This window comes from Leptonychotes weddellii, chromosome 1 (assembly GCF_054177405.1).
Source record: "Leptonychotes weddellii isolate Sample4059 chromosome 1, ASM5417740v2, whole genome shotgun sequence".
NCBI classification, from domain to species: domain Eukaryota; kingdom Metazoa; phylum Chordata; class Mammalia; order Carnivora; family Phocidae; genus Leptonychotes; species Leptonychotes weddellii.
In genome coordinates this window covers 80,436,978-80,459,210 of record NC_138369.1, presented here as the reverse complement: position 1 = coordinate 80,459,210, position 22,233 = coordinate 80,436,978, and the positions used below count along the sequence as shown (strand labels likewise).

At 39.1% G+C, this 22,233-nt stretch overlaps 2 protein-coding genes across 2 annotated transcripts in view; both read right to left on the bottom strand.

Moving 5' to 3' along the window:
* IL20RB (interleukin 20 receptor subunit beta) overlaps nt 1-22,227 on the bottom strand; it is a 50,527-nt gene extending 28,300 nt beyond the window's left edge. Inside the window, exon 1 of the mRNA XM_031035168.2 lies at nt 10,092-22,227. Within this exon, the coding sequence (XP_030891028.1) occupies nt 10,092-10,131 (40 nt within the window). The 5' untranslated portion in view covers nt 10,132-22,227. The remainder of the gene's footprint in view (nt 1-10,091) is intronic.
* Nucleotides 21,568-22,233, bottom strand: part of LOC145715845 (SH2/SH3 adapter protein NCK1-like) — a 73,553-nt gene continuing 72,887 nt past the window's right edge. The window contains exon 4 of the mRNA XM_081799964.1: nt 21,568-21,642. Within this exon, the coding sequence (XP_081656090.1) occupies nt 21,568-21,642 (75 nt within the window). The remainder of the gene's footprint in view (nt 21,643-22,233) is intronic.

Sequence of the window (22,233 nt, the reverse complement as noted above, 5' to 3'; positions counted from 1 at the left end):
AGAGAGAGGGGCAGAAGGTATATTGGAGCAAATTATAGCAGAGAACTTCCCTAATTTGGGGAAGGAAACAGGCATCAAAATCCAGGAGGCACAGAGAACCCCCCCTCAAAATCAATAAAAATAGGTCAACACCCCGACATCTAATAGTAAAACTTACGAGTCTCAGAGACAAAGAGAAAATCCTGAAAGCAGCTCAGGAGAAGAGATCTGCAACCTACAATGGTAGGTTCATTAGATTGGCAAAAGACCTATCCACAGAGACCTAGTAGGCCAGAAAGGACTGGCATGATATATTCAGGGTGCTAAACGAGAAAAATATGCAGCCAAGAATACTTTATCCAGCTAGGATGCCATTCAAAATAGGAGTGATAAAAAGTTTTCAGGACAAACAGAAACTAAAAGAATTTGTGATCACTAGACCACAAATACAATAAATATTGAAAGGGGTCCTCTAAGCAAAGACAGAGACCAAAACTAACATAGACCAGAAAGGAACAGAGACAATATACAGTAACAGTCACCTTACAGGCAATACAATGGCACTAAATTCGTATCTCTTAATAGTTACTCTGAATGTAAATGGGCTAAATGTCACAATCAAAAGATGAAGGGTATCAGACTGGATAAAAAAGCAAGACCCATCGATATGCTCTCTGCAAAAGACTCATTTTAGACCCAAAGACACCTCCAGATTTAAAGTGAGGGGGTGGAAAATCATTTACCATGCTAACAGACTTTATCAAAAGAAAGCTGGGGTGAAGGGGCGCCTGGGTGGCTCAGTTGGTTAAGCGACTGCCTTTGGCTCAGGTCATGATCCTGGAGTCCCAGGATTGAGTCCCGCATCGGGCTCCCTGCTCAGCAGGGAGTCTGCTTCTCCGCCTGACCCTCCTCCCTCTCATGCTCTCTGTCTCAAATAAATAAATAAAGTCTTTAAAAAAAAAAAAAAAGAAAGCTGGGGTGGCAATCCTTATATTAGACAAATTAGATTTTAAACCAAAGACTGTAATAAGAGATGAGGAAGGACAGTATATCATAATTAAAGTGTCTATCCAATAAGAGGATCTAACAATTGTAAATATTTATGCCCCTAATATGGGTGCAGCCAATTATTTAAGCCAATTAATAACAAAATCAAAGAAACATATTGATAATAATACAATAATAGTAGGGGACTTTAACACCCCAATCACTGCAATGGACAGATCATTTAAGCAGAAGATCAAGGAAATAAGGGCTTTGAATGACACACTGGACCAGATGGACTTCAAAGATATATACAGAGCATTCCATCCTAAAGCAACAGAATACACATTCTTCTCGAGGGTAAATGGAACATTCTCCAGAATAGATAACATCATGGGTCATAAATCAGGTCTCAACTGGGACCAAAAGATTGGGATCATTCCCTGCATATTTTTGGATCACAGTGCTTTGAAACTGGAACTCAAGTCACAAGAGGAAAGTTGGAAAAAACTCAAATACATGGAGACTAAAGAGCATCTTACTAAAGAATGAATGGGCCAACCAGGAAATTAAAGAAGAGTTAAAAAAAAAATTCATGGAAACAAATGAAAATGAAAACACAACTCTTCAAAATCTTTGGGATGCAGCAAAGGCAGTCCTAAGAGGAAAGTATATAGCACTACAAGCCTTTCTCAAGAAACAAGAAAGGTTTCAAATACACAACCTAACTCTACACCTAAAGGAGCTGGCAAAAGAACAGCAAATAAAGCCTAAACCCAGCAGAAGAGAAATAATAAAGATTAGAGCAGAAATCAATGAAATAGAAACCAAAAGAACAGTAGAACAGAACAACGAAACTAGGAGCTGGTTCTTTGAAAGAATTGATAAGATTGATAAACCTCTGGCCAGACTTATCAAAAAGAAGAGAAAGGACCCAAATAAATAAAACCATGAATGAAAGAGGAGCGATCCCAACAAACACTGAAGAAATACAAACAATTATAAGAACATATTATGAGCAACCATATGCCGACAAATTAGGCAATCTGGAAGAAATGGATGCATTCCTAGAGACATATAAACTACCAAAACTGAACCAGGAAGAAATAGAAAACCTGAACAGAACCATAACCATCAAGGTAATTGAAGCAATCATCAAAAATCTCCCAACAAACAAGAGTCCAGGGCCAGATGGCATCCAGGGGAATTCTACCAAACATTTAAAGAAGAATTAATGCCTATTCTTCTAAAGCTGTTCCCAAAAATAGAAATGAAAGGAAAACTTGCAAACTCTTTTTATGAGGCCAGCATTACCTTGATCCCCAAACCAGCTAAAGACCCCATCAAAAAGGAGAATTACAGACCAATATCCCTGATGAACATGGATGCAAGATACTACCCAATAGGATCCAACAGTACATTACAAGGATTATACACCCTACCAAGTGGGATTTATTCCTGGGCTGCAAAGTTGGTTCAACATCCGCAAATCAATCAATGTGATACACTATGTAAATAAAAGGACAAGAATCGTATGATCCTCTCAATAGATGCAGTAAAAGCATTTGACAAAGTACAGCATCCTTTCTTGATTAAAACTCTTCACAGTGTACATACCTCAATATAAAAGCCATCTATGAAAATCATTCACAATAGGGAAAAGCTGAGAGATTTTCCGCTAAGGTCAGGAACGTGGCAGGGATGTCCAGTATCACCACTGCTGTTCAACATAGTACTAGAAGTCCTAACTTCAGCAATCAGACAACAAAAAGAAATAAAAGGCATCCGAATTGGCAAAGAAGAAGTCAAACTCTTACTCTTTGCAGATGCCATGATACTCTATGTGGAAACTCAAAAGACTCCACCCCAAAATTGCTAAAACTCATACAGGAATTCAGTAAAGTGGCAGGATATAAAAATCAATGCACAGAAATCAGTTGCATTTCTATATACCAACAATGAGACAGAAGAAAGAGAAACTAAAGAGTCAATCCCATTTACAATTGCACCCAAAACCATAAGATACCTAGGAATAAACCTAACCAAAGAGGGAAAGGATCTGTACTCAGAAAACTATAGAACACTCATGAAAGAAATTGAGGAAGACACAAAGAAATGGAAAAACATTCAATGCTCATGGATTGGAAGACAAATATTGCTAAAATGTCTATGCTACCTAGAGCAATCTACACATTCAAAATACCATCAACTTTTTTCAAAAAAATGGAACAAATAATCCTAAAATTTGTATGGAACCAGAAAAGACCCCGGTTAACCAGAGGAATGTTGAAAAAGATGGTGGCATCACAACTCCAGATTTCAAGCTCTATTACAAAGCTGTAATCATCAAAACAGTATGGTACTGGCACAAAAACAGACACACAGATCAATGGAACAGATTAGAGAACACAGAAATGGACCCTCAAGCTCTAGGGTCAACTAATTTTTGACAAAGCAGGAAAGAATATCCAATGGAAAAAAGACAGTCTCTTCAATAAATGATGTTGGGAAAACTGGACAGCCACATGCAGAAGAATGAAACTGGACCATTTCCTTACACCACACACAAAGATAGACTCAAAATGGATGAAAGACCAAAATGTGGGATAGGAATCCATCAATATCCTTGAGGAGAACACAGGCAGCAACCTCTTCAACCTCAGCCGCAGCAACTTCTTGCTAGACACGTCTCCAAAGGCAAGGGAAACAAAAGCAAAAATGAACTATTGGGACTTCATCAAGATAAAAGCTTTTGCACAGCAAAGCAAACAGTCAACAAAACCAAAAGACAACTGACAGAATGGGAGAAGATATTTGTAAATGACATATCAGATAAAGGGCTAGTATCCAAAATCTATAAAGAACTTATCAAACTCAACACCCAAAGAAAAAATAATCCAATCAAGATGACATGAACAGACGTTTCTGCAAAGAAGACTTCCAAATGGCCAACAGACACATGAAAAAGTGCTCAACATCACTTGGCAACAGGGAAATCCAAATCAAAACCTCAATGAGATACCACCTCACACCAGTCAGAATGGGTAAAATTAACAAGTCAGGAACTGACAGATGTTGGCGAGGATGCGGAGAAAGGGGAACCCTCCTACACTGTTGGTGGGAATGCAAGCTGGTGCAGCCACTCTGAAAAACAGTATGGAGGTTCCTCAAAAAGTTGAAAGTAGAGCTACCCTATGACCCAGCAATCGCACGACTGGGTATTTACCCCAAAGATACAAATGTTGTGATCTGAAGGGGCATGTGTACCCCAGTGTTTATAGCAGCAATGTCCACAATAGCCAAACTACAGAAAGAGTCCAGATGTCCAACAACAGATGAGTGGATAAAGACACACACACACACACACACACACACACACACACACACACACACAGGAATATTATGCAGCCATCAAAAATGAAATCTCAGGCGCCTGGGTGGCTCAGTTGTAAAGCATCTGCCTTCAGCTCAGGTCATGATCCCAGGCTCCTGGGATCAAGTCCCACATCGGGCTCCCTGCTCAGCGGGAAGCCTGCTTCTCCCTCTCCCACTCCCCCTGCTTGTGTTCCTGCTCAGGCTATCTCTCTGTCAGATAAATAAATAAAATCTTTAAAAAAAAAATGAAATCTCACCATTTGCAACAACATGGATGGAACTCGAGGGTATTATGCTAAGTGAAATAAATCAGTCAGAGAAAGACAATTATCATATGATCTCACTCATGTGAGGATCATAGGGGAAGAGAGGAAAAAATAAAACAAGACAAAATCAGAGAGGGAGACAAACCATAAGAGACTCTTAATTTCAGGAAACAAACTGAAGGTTGCTGGAGGGGAGGGGGGTAGGGGAATGGGGTAACTGGGTGATGGACATTGGGGAGGGCACATGATATAATGAGCACTGGGTATTATATAAGACTGATGAATCACAGGCCTGAACCCCTGAAACAAATAATACATTATATGTTAATTTTAAAAAGAATAGTAGTCAGTTGTTTTGTAGAATATTCCTCAGTTTGAGTTTGTCTGATATTTTCCCATAATTTGACTGAGCTAATACATTTTTAGCATGTATTCACAGGGAGTACATGATGTTAATGTCTTATTGCAGGTGATGTTAACCTTGGTCACTTGGTTAAGGTGGTGTCTCTACTATAAAAGTTACCATTTTCCCCCTTTATAATTAATAAATAACTTAGGGGACATACTTTGACACTGTGTGAATATTCTGCTTCTCAAACTTTTATCCATTAATTTTAGCACTTACTAGTGGCTATTATTTGCAACAATTATTGCTGTGATGTTCTAATTAACCATGATTTACTATTTATTAATTGGAATTCTGTAAGGAAGAGCTGTTCCTTCTCCACTATTTATTCACTCATTCATTGATTCATTCATTCATTCAACTACTTATATTAGTATGGGGTCATGAATATTTATTTTATTCTATTGTTACTTTGTTACTCAAATTATTCCAGCTTTGGCCATTGGGAGCTCTTTCAGATTGTTGTTTTGTTTGTTTTGTTTTGTTTTTTTTAAGATTTTACTTATTTATTGGACAGAGAGAGAGCACAAGCAGGGTGAGTGGCAGAGGGAGAGGGAGAAGCAGGCTACCCGCTAAGCAGGAAACCCGATATGGAGCTCTATCCCAGGACCCTGGGATCATGACCCGAGCCAAAGGCAGATGCTTAATGGACTGAGCCACCTAGGTGCCCCTTCAGATTGCTTCTTGTGTCCTTTTTATTTACTCCCACTCCTCAATCTCTTTTTACATGTTATTTTTATTAATAGAATTTTTATTTTTGGAATAATTTTAGATTTACAGAAAAAACTTCAGACAGTACACACAGAGTTTCTACATATCCTTCACCCAGCTTCCCCTAATACTAACATCTTACATAACCATGATGTATTTGTCAAAACTAAGAAACCAACATTGGTACATTACCATTAACCAAACTCTACACTTACTTGAATTTCGTCTGTTTTTCCACTAATGTTCTTTTTTCCAATCCAGGATCCAATCCAGAATACTCATTTCATTTAGGACTCCATCCTTTTTTGAGTACTTTCTTACTTACCACAAATGCTCCAGACTTGTCCTGTATTTTCTCTGCCCAGTCCTGGAATAAACCACTTCTCTAAGGAGCCCCAGCCAGGAGTTTTGAAAAATTCCAATGCCCAGGAAGCACCCTAGATTAATTAAGTCAGAATCTCTGGCTGTGAAACCCAGGCATTCAGTTTTAAAAGTTCCCCAGGTGATTACAATGTGCATTTGAGACTGAGTACCACTAATGCAGACCTTACCTCTCATTGCCAAAGAATAGCTGAAACTATAATGTTAGGTTCCCAAATGTCAAAGACTTAAATGTATTTCCCAGCAGGCTCTGTGTTCCCTGAAGACAAGGGACTCCAATTTGTTCTTCTATAATCAGCCCCTAGACCAGAATCCAGCACACAGAAGGTACCAGAAATACCAAATGAATGAAAACTAAGTAAGTGAATCAGGTCTTGGCTCCCTTAGTGAATTTAGCCTCAGCCTGACTTCCTTTTTCCTAATCCCCTATCTATCTTACATTAGACAGTTTTGCTGCTAAGTAAAGGCTACCCACCTCAAAGCCCTCGGGCAAATTTTCCAGACGGAAATCCTTGTATCTCCTCCCTAGAATGATGCCAATGCTGGCTTCCTCCCACTGGGTCTACTATCAACTCCTTCATTTGGGTCCCCTTCTGCCACTTCTACTTCTAATAGTCCTTATAGCAAATGCTCAGAAAAGGTAGCAGCATCTTTATTCCCTGTACTTCGTCTGTCCTCCCTTTTCCTAGCCTGCTTCAGTGTCTCAGCTTCTGCAGAGAGCACAGGCTCTGGAACCAGCCAAACCAGAGTCAAATCTCAATTCTCCCACTTACTAGATGTATACATTTGGGCAAATTACTGAACCTCTCTGAATCTCTGTTTCATAGTATGTAAAATGGTGATAATACCACATACTTTGCAGGATTGTGAGAAGTCAAGAGAACATTTTTGCTAAACTAGAGCACAGTGTGAGCTCAGAAATGGCCACTGTGATTGTGGTTGCTGCTATTGTTATTGATGTAGTCGGTAGTAGTAGTAGTGGAAATAGTAGTAGTGGGAGTGGTGGTGGTGGGTGGTGGTGGTAGCAGAGATCAGTTTCCTGAATCACACACTATCATTTGGAAGGGTCAGGGCAAGGCAAATGAATCCTATAAAGGTGAGCAAGAACTTCTACCCGTCTGTCCAGGGATCTAGAGTAACTAACAGAAGTTCATTTAGAATTTGCAGAATTCATTGCAATCACCTACACCATCCAGAGGAAATAGTCAAAATTGCACAAAGGCAACCTCGGCTAAAGCAATTATGTGCTAAGAACACCATCTGTTTACGTAACCCACAGATAATAATAATTAACATGGGGGGGTGGCACACATTGACATCTTCGGAGTGCTTTTGTTTGCATCACCTCATTTAATTAAAACACCTCCCAATTTCAAGGTGGCTTTTTTTTTTAACCATTTCATTGATGAAGAAAATGAAGTTGTATGATATAGTCACTGAGCTAGCAAGCGATGGAGTCAAAACTCACACAGGCCTCTCTGGCTCTGACATCCTTGTGGTTTCCTCTACTGGTTTGTTTTTGTTTTTTTCTGTATAGGTTTATAGGTGGCAGAAGAGCACACTCATTTCCAGGTCTGTTTGAAACAGGAGTTTCAGAAAAGGCTTAAAAGACTGGACTGCCTCACTGAAGAAAATGTCAAATTTAAAAATGGGTGAAGGGAGTCAAAATGTAAAAATTTCCAGTTTTAAGTGAAATCGGTTAAGTGCTAGGGATGTAATGTACAGCATGGTGACTAAATAATACTGTATTGCATATTTTGAAGTATTTAAATAGTACTGTATTGCATCACAAGAAAAAAAATGTGTAACTGTCACCAGCTAGACTCCAAGACCTGCCATTTACTGCCCATCTGCTTATACTCACTAACCTTCGTCTTGTATTTTTCCTTAAGCTCTCTTTCTGGCTTACCTCTTAACTCAGGCAAATGAAACCCAAAACCACACCCAGGGGATGGCGACTGCCCTGACAACACCTTCCACTGCCCCAGACCACCCAGACTGTTTGAGCTAAACCCCAGGCTAGTGCCTCCAGAGATGGACCATGGAGTGACCTCTGGAATGACCGGCAATTACCTTTACTTCATTGTAATACTAAAATCTCCGCCCAAGGAGGAGCACTTGCCTCATTTATATAACATACAATGTGGGCCTAGGCATGTTTCCTTAAGGCACATGTGCAACCTTATGCCCACCTCTATATACCATGACAGGGCTTTCCTATCTAAAACATTCATTCTAACTCTAAACAAAAAGAACCCATTCACCCTGGTAGAGTAACTGCTTTGGAAGCCATTCACCGTGATCTCCTTATTTGCTGCAAATAAAAGTTTTCTTTGCGCAACAAATTAACTTGGTGCAGTTTCTGATTCGTCAAGGAGCCAACTCACATTGGTTCGGTTACACAACTATGTATGATGGATGTTAACTAGATTTATTATGGTCATCATTTTGCAATATATACAAATACCAAATCATTATGGTGTATACCTGAAAGTAATATAATGTTATATGTCAATTACACCTCAATAAAAGAAAAAGAATCCGGGAAAAAAGTGTTGAGTCTTCCCCTTCTCATTTAGCCTCCCCATATTCTCCCTCTGGCTTAGTGGGGGTGTGTTTTTCTGGCAACTTGTTTCACCAATAGTCAGTCAGCTAACTAACCAAATAACCAACATGATTAGCCTATGCTAGGAGCTGTGCGGACACCAGAAAAGATGTCCAGGCCTTTCCCTCAGGCCAGTGCAGGAAACAGAAGTAACCCACCTAAGCAGAGTATGTGGGGTCAAGGGTCAAAGGAGAGAGAAGTCTGGGAAGAGTCTAAAGGGGGAGGGAATGATGATGGGAGTATGGGCTCGAGATGGGGAAAGGAACTGGAGATGGTGCTTCCGTAGGAAATAACAATCATAAAGCTGGGAGGAAGAAATGAGGGTGTTACAGGTCAATTGTGAAGACAGCAGCTACCTGTGGTTCCTATTTGTTGTCAAAGAACAGTGGGGAATAGAGTTGAGGCCTGAATAGGCTGGGTCATGAAACAAACAGCAGACTTGAATGCCATGTGCTGAACAATTGGGAGCTGCGAAGATTTTGAGCTAGGAAGGGACATTATAAATTTGATGTTAAAGCCATTCTAAACATTTGCAAATCGCTTTAGACTAATTTGTTGCCTGATTTAAACTAAAACAATTAGTCCTCAGTGTTGAAAGAAAGAAAGAAAGAAAGAAAGAAAGAAAGAAAGAAAGAAAGAAAGAAAAAAGAGAAGACAGAAAGTACTCAAGGCTCCCACTAACAATGCAAAGCGCCCAGTAACTTGGAGCATTAAAATTAGAAATTTCTCTTGAAAGTGTTTTGACATGAAGAAACATCAAAGACTAAGGAGCTTCAATTTTGGAACAACAAAGCATGTAGGTACACAGCCAGGAATGGAGCAGAGAAAATTATGTAATCTTACTGGTACGGAAAATACCCCAAACCAAATTTTTAAAAATGCTATGGAGTACCTAACCGCTACTTTTTCTGCAGTGACCAGGAGAAATCCAATTTTTGTAAGTCTTATACCCAATATTAAGGTTGCAAATTAAGCCTTTTTATTCATATATATTTTGTTAGAATCTTTATTTTACTTTAACCTGTCCTTACAGTTAACATCTCCAAGGCACACACAGAGAAACCAAGATAACCATGTTGTACTTTTAAAACCATATGAGATAAATAATAAAATGCATGGAGCTCTGCTAATCTTTAGACTATCTGTTTTGATACTTTATCTTTCCAAATTGTTCTGTGATCATTAGGAAAGAGATTTTCGAACAGAAGGCAGGCTTCTGCTTTGTGAGTGGGGATGAAGGTTTAAGATGTGAGAAACATTCTTAAAAACAGACATAAGATGTTCTACACATATATTGAAACTCCAAACTCTGCTAAAGTATTTTTCACCTTCTTAACCTATATTTGAATCCCAAGCTATTGGCTATATTCTAATTCATACTTACCTATGAGTAAACAAGGTATCAAGGCGTAGAAAAACCACATGATAAGACTTGTCAAGATTTCTTCTAAAACCACAGAGAGGGTCTGTGTTTGGCAGATTCAGCTCGACCTGGAACACTGTTTCCTTCCAGAATGAAGCATTCTGTCCATCTCAGCCATCCTTGCTTCAGAATGCAGATGTTGGAGCTGAGGTCTGAGTTGCCATGAAGACTGAATTGTTCTAGAAAGAGGAGCCAGCCCAGACAGCTCAGAAAAGAGGAGCCAGCCCAGACAGCTCCCTCCTTTCTGTCCAAACCCAGATATTACATCAGAGGGAGTGGCCTAGGAGAGTTCCAGAGAAAGGGTAACTCTGAGGAGCTTGAGAATCTGCCTAGGAGAGATAGCTGACCAAGGCTCTGTCCTGGGGGACCCTGGATGTCCCTAGAAGCCTCATGGCGGTGAGCAAGCAAGATTATTTTACCCTCTCCTCAAATAGCTATCCTATCTTCTTCCAAGTCTCCATCTTGTGAGTTCATTCAAACTGGGTACTTACTAGCTCCTTTTGCTACATACTCCAGAAAAAGTAAAGAAGTTAAAAAAAAATATCTTTTAAAAAGTCAGAAGGTGAATATTATAGCTTTATATTTATTTATACTTGCAAAAAGAAAACCTGGAAGGAGATACAGAAACTAACAAGATTGGTTACCTTGGAGCAGAGAGTGGGAATCAGCAAGATGGAGGAGAAAAATGGGACCAAGACTCCTTGCAGTATATCTTTGTTTGGGGATTTTTTTGAAATTTGTTTTTTATTTTGGTAAAATACACATAACATAAAATTTACATTCTTAACTATTTAAAAAAATTTGTTTAAATTCAATTTAATTAACATACACTGTATTATTAGTTTCAGAGGTAGAATTTAGTGATTCATCAGTTGCATATAACACCAAGTGCTCATTACTTCAAGTGTCCTCCTTAATATCCATCACCCAGTTACCCCATCCCCCACCCATCCCCCCTCCAGCAACCCTCAGTTTATTTCCTAGAGTTAAGAGTCTCTTATGGTTTGCTTCCCTTTCTGTTTTCATCTTATTTTATTTTTCCTTCCCTTCCCCTATGTTCATCTGTTTTGTTTCTTAAATTCCACGTATGAGTGAAATCATATGGTATTTGTCTTTCTGACTTCCTTCTTAACCATTTTTAAGTGGTATTAATATATTCAAATTGTTGTGCAACCATCACCACCATCCGTCCCTATAAATCTTTTCATCTTGTGAAACTGAAACTCCATACCAATTAAACAGTAACTCCCCATTCTCCCCTCCCCTTAGCCCCTGGCAACCACCATTATACTCTCTGCCTTTATGATTTTGACTACACTAAGTATTTCATATAAATGGAATCATGCAATTACTTGTCTTTTTCTATGACTGATTTATTTTGCTTAGCATAATGTCCTCAAGATTCACCCACGTTGTAGCATATTACAGAATTTCCTTCCTTTCTAAAGCTAAATAATATTCCATTGTATGTACATACCACATTTTGCTTATCCATTCATTCACCCATCAATGGACATTTGAGTTGCTTCCACTTTTTAGCTATTGTGAATAATGCTGCTATGAACATGGGTGTACAAACATCTCTTCAAGACCTACTTTCAATTCTTTTGGGTGCTGCATATCTTTTTGTACTGTTTGATGTAAGCATTAGTGGGGTGCATTAGTGGGAGAACATGGGTTTTAGAGTGCCACAGATTTTGGTTCCAGTTTCAGAATTTATTTCCATTATACCCTTTGGGAAAGTTATTTATTCATTCAACAAATATTCACTAACGGCCTACTGTGTACTAGAATCTGGGAATTCAATAGACCCTGTCCTAAACCAATAACTTTTCAACTGGTGGTGAATATAGGTATGGGAATAATCATAAATCAATACTGAAGATAAAATGACAGAAATATCCACAAAGAAATATAGGAGCATTAAGGAGAAATACCTAACCTAGCCTGGAGGATTAGAGAAGGCTTCCTGAAAAAGGTGACTTTTAATCTGAGTGTTAAATGCTGAAAAAAATTAGCCAGGCATGGTGTACTTAGGAAACCACAAGAAGTTTCGTTCAACTGAAAAGCAAGATTGGGTGGCAAGAAATGAGGCTCAAAGGCAGACAGAACCAGGATTCCAGACAGCTTTGAATGCTTTGTTGAAGAGGTTAGAGTTTATCCTGAGAGCAATGAAGGTCAAAAGAGGGGTTAAAACCTCAAATCTCATCATGTTATTCCCTGAATTGGAGGTTTAAAAAGTTTATGACTAGAGTGGAGAAAACAGTGGAAGGGACAAAACTGGAGGGAGGAGGGCAAGGAATAAACTACGCTGGTCAGTGAGGTGAGAGATACTGTTGGCTTCCACTAGGCTTTCCCAGGTCTGTAGAGAGAAGTGACTAAATTCAAAAGATGAAGGAGGTAGAATTGATAGCTCTTAGATATAGAGTGGATTAGGAGGGTGGAGGAGGAAAACATGACTTTCAGGTTCTAGGTTTGAGTAACTGGGTGGATGGCAGCACCTCAATCAAAATAATGGAAAGGACGGGCGCCTGCGTGGCTCAGTCATTAAGCGTCTGCCTTCGGCTCAGGTCATGATCCTAGGGTCCTGGGATGGAGCCCCGCATCAGGCTCTCTGCTCCGCGGGAAGCCTGCTTCTCCCTCTCCCACTCCCCTTGCTGTATTCCCTCTCTTGCTGTGTGTCTCTGTCAAATAAATAAATAAAATCTTTAAAAAAAAAAATGGAAAGGAGGAGGGAGATGTGAGGTCAGGCTAGGTAGGGTTGGGGGTGGTACAGAAGGTTTCATGTGTTCACCTTGATACACTTCAATTTGACATGCTTCTATGGGCAACAGCAGTCTCTAGTAGTTAATGATCTTTGCCTCAACTCTTATGGGTGTCAAGGATATAGCACCATTTCCCCTACCTTCAGCATTCCAGCGGTAGCAGAGACCAGGAAGTGGGTGAAAACATGCAAGGAGAGTATGTAGATTAAGGAGACACGTGAACGTGCTCTTGGAGAAGACCTACATATAAGGACCAGCACAGGAAAAAAGATACGGAGATATAGGGAGAAAAAATAGGTCAGAGAGGTAGCCCTGGAGCAAACTGTGGTCCTGGAAATGATGAAGGATGGGGAAATCATCAAGGAGGAGTGCAGAAGAGTCATTGAGTTGATCACTGAAAAATGTCCCCTCGATTTAGCCCCTGGAAGGCCATTTGTAATCTCAGTAAGAAGAGTTTCAGTGGAGAGATTGGCTCATGGGATAGTTATAGGTTGAGGAGTGAATAGGAATAGTACTCCTTTGATGTGAATGGGAAGAAAGCAACTCCATGAGCCTCATTTGTTCATTTACAAAATAGATAATGTCTTACATAATAGTTGTGGGATTAAAGAATACAGGCAAAGCGCAATTAGCCCAGTGCCAGGAACACAGTAGTCTTCACAAATGCTGTATTAACCATGTTAACAACAGGGGCGCCTGGGTGGCTCAGTCGTTCGTTAAGCATCTGCCTTCAGATCATGGCTCAGGTCATGATCCCAGGGTTCTGGGATCGAGCCCCGCATTGGGCTCCCTGCTCGGCGGGAAGCCTGCTTCTCCCTCCCCCACTCCCCCTGCTTGTGTTCCTGCTCTCGCTGTCAAATAAATGAATAAAATCTTTTTAAAAAAATGTTAACAATAAATACACGGGCCCCTGGCTGGCTCAGTCAGTGGAGCATGCAACCTTGATCTCAGGGTTGTGGGTTCGAGTCCCACGCTGGGTGTAGAGATCACTTAAAAATAAAATCTTAAAAAAAAACAAAACAATATATACATTGGGGATTATTCACTTTGGCTGGTCCTTTGCAGGCTCCCCATCTTACGGTTCGGCCCCTGGATCAGCAAAGAAAGGCTTCCAGTTGAAGATAACTATTAGAGGGTAGTTAAAAGAAGGCTCTGGAGACAACTGTCTGGGTTGGCATCTAGGCTCTGCCACTTACTAGTTGTATTTTTTATTAAAGTCATTTAAACAGTCTGTTTTAGTGTCTTCATCTGTAAATTGGAGACCATAGTACCTAATTCATAGGGCTGTTGTGAGGACTAAATAGGATGGTATACTTAGAATGGGATCTGGCAAAGTAAGTGTACAGTAAATATTACCTGTATATTTTTTACTACATCATGGTCAAGAACACTTGGTGCATGTTCTCCTTGATCCCAGCACTGAGTCAGTGGCCACATCTGTGCCTTGACCTCTGGTCACCAGCTGCTTGTACACAGTCTCTCACTGCTCTCCTAGCTTCTGATCCTAGCCCCCTCTGCCTTTGGGTCTGGACACACCCCAATTTGGGAGTGCTTCATACATACTGGTGTTAACACCTGTCCCCACTTTTACTTTTCTTCTCCCACTCCTGGCTTCCTGATCCCTCTATCCTAAGTCCATTTCTGCCACAATTTCCACATGTTAAAAGCTAACAATAAAAGTCAATGAGTACTGGGTATCTACTACCTGCCAGGAATTGTCCCTGAAGGTTTTCCATAATTATAAAGACATTATACAAGAGACAATTCCGACTTTTCAGATGAGGACACAGAGCTCAGAGAAATTTATTTATTGTAGATCACAGAGCTAATCAGGGATGGAGACAGGAATTCCAACTGAGGTTTGCCTAACTCCAAGTCCTTTACACTCACCTTACTGCCCCACAATGTGTCTAAGGAGCACAGTGGGGTAAGTGATCCCAGAAATTAGCAAAGGTTTTAGGGAATAGACAAATCTCAATATGGAATCCTAAGGATCTACCAATTTAGATTTGGGTAGGAGAGATGCATTCAGTTTAGCCACTGGGCCAGTGGCATGAGCCAGGCTCAAGGACCGAAAAGTTAAAGGGAATACAGACTGAGGATGGAAAGGGAAAGGTCCATAAACAGAAAATGACAGAACAACACTCATTTACTTATGCTGTAGGGGAAGCAGGAGAGTTGTTCAACAGAACTTGGGTCTTAGGATAGTTAGCTCTACTTGGGCATGGGTTCCTGTCAAGATGCCCATCTGCCATGCTGACAAGACAGTACTACTGAGTTTTCACAAGCCACTGCAAGGAGAGCTTCCGTCTTGGGCTCAGCACACCTCAAGGGACACTGAGGGGTAATGCTACCTGCCTGCCACAGCTTTTGAATGACAGTCCCTGTCAGGACTGTTTCATGACTCAAGGAACTCAGATCATCACCCCTGCCTGCCACTGGGTGAGAACTTCTGGAGGGTTGTGCCTCACCTTCCCTTGCCTAGACACCCCCACTCTGATCTTGCCTTCCTCTTCTGGCTCTGAGGTACTTCTTTCTACACCTCATCAGCTGGTTGTGGTCTCTTGCATGCAACATGCTCAAACTATCCGCTAACCTGTTTCCTGCACTTCTCAGGTTAATTTCCACTGCTTTCCAGAGTTGAAGGATCATCTATGTCTGAAGATGAACTGCTGGAAGAATGGACCTATTTCCTACTATAAGCAAGTGCAGTCTAGAAATAGGAATTTTTTTTCCTATTACACTCTTGACACTTAAGTATTTGATAATTATGGAAGAAAAAGCAAGAAGAGAAAAGGTTTTTATGGAAAGGTAAAGACGCAGTGGGGAGGGATAAGGAGGTTGATGATCAAAGAAGAGATTCCTAAGCTCTCTGAGCTCTGTAGGGCTGGGACTAGAATTGAAGCAAGAGGGGGAGGGGGCAGTAGGGCCACCACTCTTAGGGTTGTGCAAGTGCAGGATAGGTCCTGGTGCTCTGGCATGGACTACATGGTCAATTACTCCATTCCAATAACCATTCCTTGCCCTACTTAGCACAGAATTCCCTTCCCTTTACCAAGATTCCTAACTTGTGTCCTGTGTTTTTAGCACATCTGACAGTTGTAATCCAGTCTCAATTTTTCTTTCCTTCCTTCCTCCCTCCCTCCCTGTTTGTTTTTGGAAGTAACACAGGGTATTCCCCTTGTCTTATACTTTTTTTTTTTTTTTAAAGATTTTATTTATTTGACAGAGAGACAGCAAGAGTGGGAACACAAGCAGGGGGAGTAGGAGAGGGAGAAGCAGGCATCCTGTGGAGCAGGGAGCCAGATGCGGGGCTCGATGCAGGGCTCGATTCCAGGACCCTGGGATGATGACCTGAGCCGAAGGCAGACACTTAACGACTGAGCCACCCAGGAGCCCCTGTCTTATACTCTTCTAACTCCTGCTTCCACTGAGTCTGCTCCGGATGTAATTTCCACTTTCAAGCTCTGGTTTTCAGGGTTCTTGTAGCCCCTTTTCACCTCCTCTGAATATACTTTCCAATTTCCTAAGTTTATTGTCTGGCCACCAGCGCAGAGAACCAGGAATTTAACCTTCCTTAACCTCAATTCTTTCCTTTGGGTGTGATCAATTAAAAACTTTGTCAAACGGTTCTTCTTCCTGTAGTTAGAATTGATTTTTTTTCAATGTGACATCCCCCAACAACTTCTCTTAAGATGGAGAATCAAGCTTTATTCAGAACAGCCCTTTGAGTTGAAAGTTCTATACTTAAATGCCATTTTACTCAATTTTAAAAAATTGAAAACCAGAAACAATGCTCTGCAATAGTGAAGATTGTACTATAATTTTTAAATGGCTACGGTTGCTGTATTTTCACTCAACCACCGGTTTAATCCTGGTCAGTCATCAGTGATTCTATTAAGTGGAGCACACAATATGCTCAAAGGTCAATTTTTTTTATTAGAGGCGTCCTTTGATCACCCTATATAAATTAACACCCCACTTCTCACTTTCAGCCTCCTCAACCTGCTGCTCTATTCTTTCTTTAGAGCACTTCACTGTTAGGCATCTCATCACTAGCAATATAAATTTTATGACAGCTTTTAGACAGATTTGTCTATTTTCTTCAGTATCATATTGCTAGCTCAAAACTCTGACACGTGAGCATTCAAATATTTGAGGGGAGTTGGTTGGATGGCTGGATGATGGATAAATATCTCCAAAAGCTAAACACTGACACATAATCATACATATATAATAGTTCAAATAATATTCTTTTCATCTTGGCACCAAGTGATTAGCATATACCCTGAGGAAATCAGTATTTGTTTTCTGTAACATTCCTCTTATCTATTGTCTAGAAAACATATCAAAACAAGTAAAATTTGGCATTACATACTCCTAGAAACAACGTGCTTATTCAGGGATTACAAATTTCTTCCATAAGAGCCCAAGAAAATCAATTCAATAATCGTTCTTCTAAAACAGGTAACACTTCAGTCTCATTCTGGAACCCAACTATCTCCATAATTATCCAAAGGCTATCTGCAATTTCTCTATATAGTCTCAGATACAAATCTTCTTAGAGTCAGCCCAGAGATTTATTTAAAGCAACTAGGTATCTTTACCCTAGATGTCTATTTTTGTCTATTTATATTTTCCTGCTTGAAAGTCATTATTATTCCAAAAGGTACCAAAAAACATGGACAAAAGGAAATTGACTACTCTCTTCTGTAGTTATTAACTAAAAATGAAATTTACATTATTCCAAAATACTGAGCCCAGTTTTACCTAACCTTAAAAGCTAATTTGAGTGAAACATTTAAAAATCAGCCAGACCAGTAGATAAATTAAATGTTTGTGCTAAGCCACTGTGAGCAACAGACCAATTCTGAAATATTCGATAATAAAAGTACTCTGGCCAGCAAACATAATCTTAAAAAGACACTTTGGTTTAAAAATTTACCTCTATGAAATGGCCGATTGTAACTGAAACTCCTCCCGTTCTTCAAAACCTCACACAATTTAGGTTCTACTCATTAAACAAAAAAGTCTCAGCAAACTGTATACTTTCAGATCAAAAAACACCTCAGTGGTAAACTAGAAAAATTTCGGTTCCTTTCGGTTACATGACTTGGTTTAGGTCATGTAACAGCAAGAAATTAGGGTGTGGAGTATGCATAGTATGCTGGTCTGCACGTGTTTAGAAGATGACAGAGTTGAGTCATATAAACTCGCTAAACCAATAGAACCAGCTTATCAGAAGAGAGGAGCTTCCTACCTTGCTTCACAGTAGAATCAAATAATGGTTTTCCCCAGCAGTGTTGCATTTTTTAAAAAGTCCACTGGATGCTGTTCAGAACATAAAATGAAGATGTCATCTTATATCAAATGTCCTTTAAAGAAGAAGTGACTACAGTTGTGAAGCCATTTGGAAACAGTTAAAAGGTCTATCTAATCTATCTATCTATATACACAATACAAAGGGCCCCCTTATCGTGGAGCAAAATATTAAAGTGGAAAGGCTAAATCATGTTGTAATGCTACATTCCTAATTTGTTGATTTGGACATTGCATCTGAGGTGTTTCTGAAAAATAAGTTTCCAGATTCTAAACCAAAAACTCCATGTTACAGGAAAGATAGGGCCTAACAACGACTGCATTTGGAGATGTGAACTAGGGAGATAAGGGTTGGAAAGGAGACTTTCACGCTTTTTTTTTAACCATGTACCTTAATAAACATAAAGGGACCATTCACATTAGGTTCCATCCAATAGTCACCTTGTGGGAATTCAATTCCAGTACTGTCAGCTTATTACTCAGGGGAAACCAAAACTAAATTTTATGTTAAATTCCCCAATTTTTAAGTGTGAACAATTCCTTTTTTTGTACTGTGTGGGCTGAACTGTATTCCTATTTGGTTGTACCCTGAACAGGGCACCTAGCCAAGATGTGGGAGGGGGCAGTGGTGAAATTTGGACTTTTCTACAAGGAAAAAGGCTGGTCGTGCGTTTGGGCAGGGGGTGAAGGGTAAGAGGTGCCTTTTCCTAATTCTCACAAGTTACACTGACAGTAGTGCCCCTGCTTCTTTGCAATCTCTGGAGTAGAAGACAGGATGGGAGCATTAAAGCTGGAGATAATTTATGTACCTGTATCTATAAGGATGGCCTTTTTCTACCAACCCAAGTTGCTCATCTGCCAGCAATAGCAATGGATTAGTTAGCCTTCCTGTTTTTAGTGATGTATCTGTGACACTGTCTTTAATTGTGCTACGTACCTGTGTTACTGTGTATAGTAAAAGATACCTTGTATGTGTTCATACACATTCAGCTGAATCCTAAGTACCTATGACCAATTAATAGATACTGCAACAATAGCCTTTCATTACTGAACTTATATAAAGTTCTCAAATAACTTCTTCCAAGATTTTGGAGAAGTTATTTATAGAAGTGGGTTAGGCAGGGTTAAGTGTGTTATCTGTGTTCAAATTGATAGCTAAGTGTCTCCTCGTTATGTAGAAGAAAATTTCTGTAAATCTGCTCTTCCCAGAACTCTTTACCTGTTTTTTTTTAATGTAAGAATTTATTTTAGAGAGAGAGAAAGAGAGAGAGAATGAGAGCACAAGAGGGAGAGAATCTCAAGCAGAATCCCCGCTGAGCAGAGCCCAATGCAAGGCTTGAGCCCACGACCCTGAGCTTACGACCTGAGCCGAAACCAAGAGTTGGACACTCAACTGAGCCACCCAGGCTACCCCCAGAACTCTGAGTCTAAAACAAGCAGACAGATGGCAGTGTGTCACCAAACAGAATGTATCAGGCTGGGAATAAGGAAACCTGGTTTCTAATACAAGCCCTGCTACTCACTAGCTATATAGATGTTTTTTAAGGTTGTTCTGATTCTTAAGAAAATTGCTTCGAGTAAAATTAGGGTTTATAAAAACAGTCATTGATATAAGGGTTGGTTGAAGACTTTTTAAAAATCGATAAAAAGTTTAAGTACAAAATTCCGTAGTTCCCAGTGAGGTTTTTGTCCCAGTATAATAACAGCACACAATAGGTATTACTGGCTCATCAACTCCCTGGCATTTTGCAGCCCACCTGTGCATGCACAGGAGAGGGACTAAAGAAGGACTTGAGAAACTACAGGATACCTGAAAGAAGAAAAATGTGGCAACAGAAAAAGAAAAGATGAGTGATGACACCTTTTATATCTGTGTGGAATACATTTTCTCTTGCCTGATTTAACAAATGTTAAAGTTCTATAGCCTGGTTTGCCTGCCTCACTTCCTGGATGCTGTTCAAGCTTTGTTTTGTTGAACAACCAGATGGCCAACTTGTGGAAGATAAGTAAATGCAGTGCTTGTTAAAATGGTCATGTGGGCTATCTGGGAACTCTCTAGTTATTATGAATCTAATTATGGCACAGAAATGTGCAATCTACTTCCAGTGCTACTCCATTCCTAGCTGCTTTCTCAAAATCCTTAACATAAGCTCAGTGGGGTTTGCTATAAATACAGTTCATGTCTGTGATACAAAAGATTAATTGCTTTTTTTTTTTAAACAAACCTCTTGAAAAAAAAAGGAAGACTGGGGGGAAAAAAATGGAGAAAAAGAAAGCATCATCAAATGTTTGTTTAAATAAAAGGATGTTTACTACCTAGTCATATTTTAACACTTTGAAACTATTTTCTTCAACTTATATTCAAGTGATTTTACAGCAAAAAAGGTAAGCACATGACTTTTATTTCTATTACACTGTCTACTAATAATCATTTCAATAAACAAAGGGAGACTGACAAAGATAATGAAATATGAACTAAAAGGCTTTAAAAGCGGATGTAATGAAAATGAAAAATTGTACATCAAAGTCTTAATTATATTTGCTAACTCCTGTTGCTTAGTGGGAGAAGCCAGGGCTGCCACCCAGTGGCAATGTCAGTCTTAAATGATTTTAAGATTTAAAGAACTAAATATTTAATATTAAAAAAAAAAACCCAAACTAAAAACCTCAGGAATTAGATAACTTCAATTTTAACATCAGTAATATTGGTATATTAAATACTTATCTATAACATATTAAAGAACAGAAAACATTCATTTGCTTAGGCAGCACTGGGGAAATTTTTGAAAATACCATATGATTTCCTACTAAGTTATATGGTTTTATAAGTATTTTAATTAAAATATTGAAGGTTACTTTGCTTAAATTTAAATTCCAGAATTAATAATGGGGGGGGTTTCACAAAATACAGTTGTTTTCTTCTATGACCTGCAGAAGTAGATTCAATACTCCATAAAAGCCTCTCATCCATACACCCAAACTTCTGCTTAGTAACAAAAACCCTCCAAAAAGTAGATTTTAAAAATAACTTTCTCTAACCATTTGGCACATCCCATCTTTTCCTCAGGTATAATCCATTTTAGTGTCTTAGTCAACAAAACCCAAAGCTGAAAGGAGGAAATGAAAATAGTAAAAATACTATGCCTGATAATTACTGATGTTTAGAGGTGGGAGGGAAACCAAGTATCTCACTGCCTCCTATTTCCCCAATATCTGGCCACAGCTTTTTTCACACTGACACAGATATACCCCAATACAAGATGCTTTGGTAAAATAACACTAGGGGAAAAAGTAATATAGAACACTACAGCATCCATTTACAGTTTGAAAAGCTAAATATCTCAGAGACTGCTTTATTCTCTTGAATAACCAGATAAGAAGCACGCCCCCAAAAATCCTAGAAATTTAGAGATTTTTGTTTCCAACAGCTGTAAATTAAAAGTGTACAAGATACGTTTTCAAACGTATGTCCTATTTGTTTTGCTTTACAATGAAGACAATGAATAAATTTTTTAAAATGGCAGACACAATATGATATTTACAATGGCTTACAACAAATACCTGAAAATAATTTCTAATTTTCCATTTATTATTGCTATTTAGTCAAAGAAAAAAACATTGTCCAAGAAATTTATTTTAGCATATGCCATATACTGATATAATAATTTTATATGAAGAGAAACCATTGCAGAAGTGACAAATACGGTGCCCGTACAAGGAAATAAAGAAAATAAACCAATAAATTCTTCCATGTAAAGACTTTTGATCTGCATTATTTTTTTCAAAATATAAAACCTTAATATTAGAAGCAAAGAGAAAAACAGCAAAGAAAACAATAAAACAGAAGACCAAGGATAAGGAACTGCTTTGTGCAGATGCTTTGCATACGTAGTATATATGTATGGGCTGAGTTATAATAAAAATACTTATGTATTATAGTCAATTCTCATGTAGGGTCAGAAAGCAATTTCCAATCAAACATGACTGGACTGACATTTTCTCAGTCTTTAATTACATGA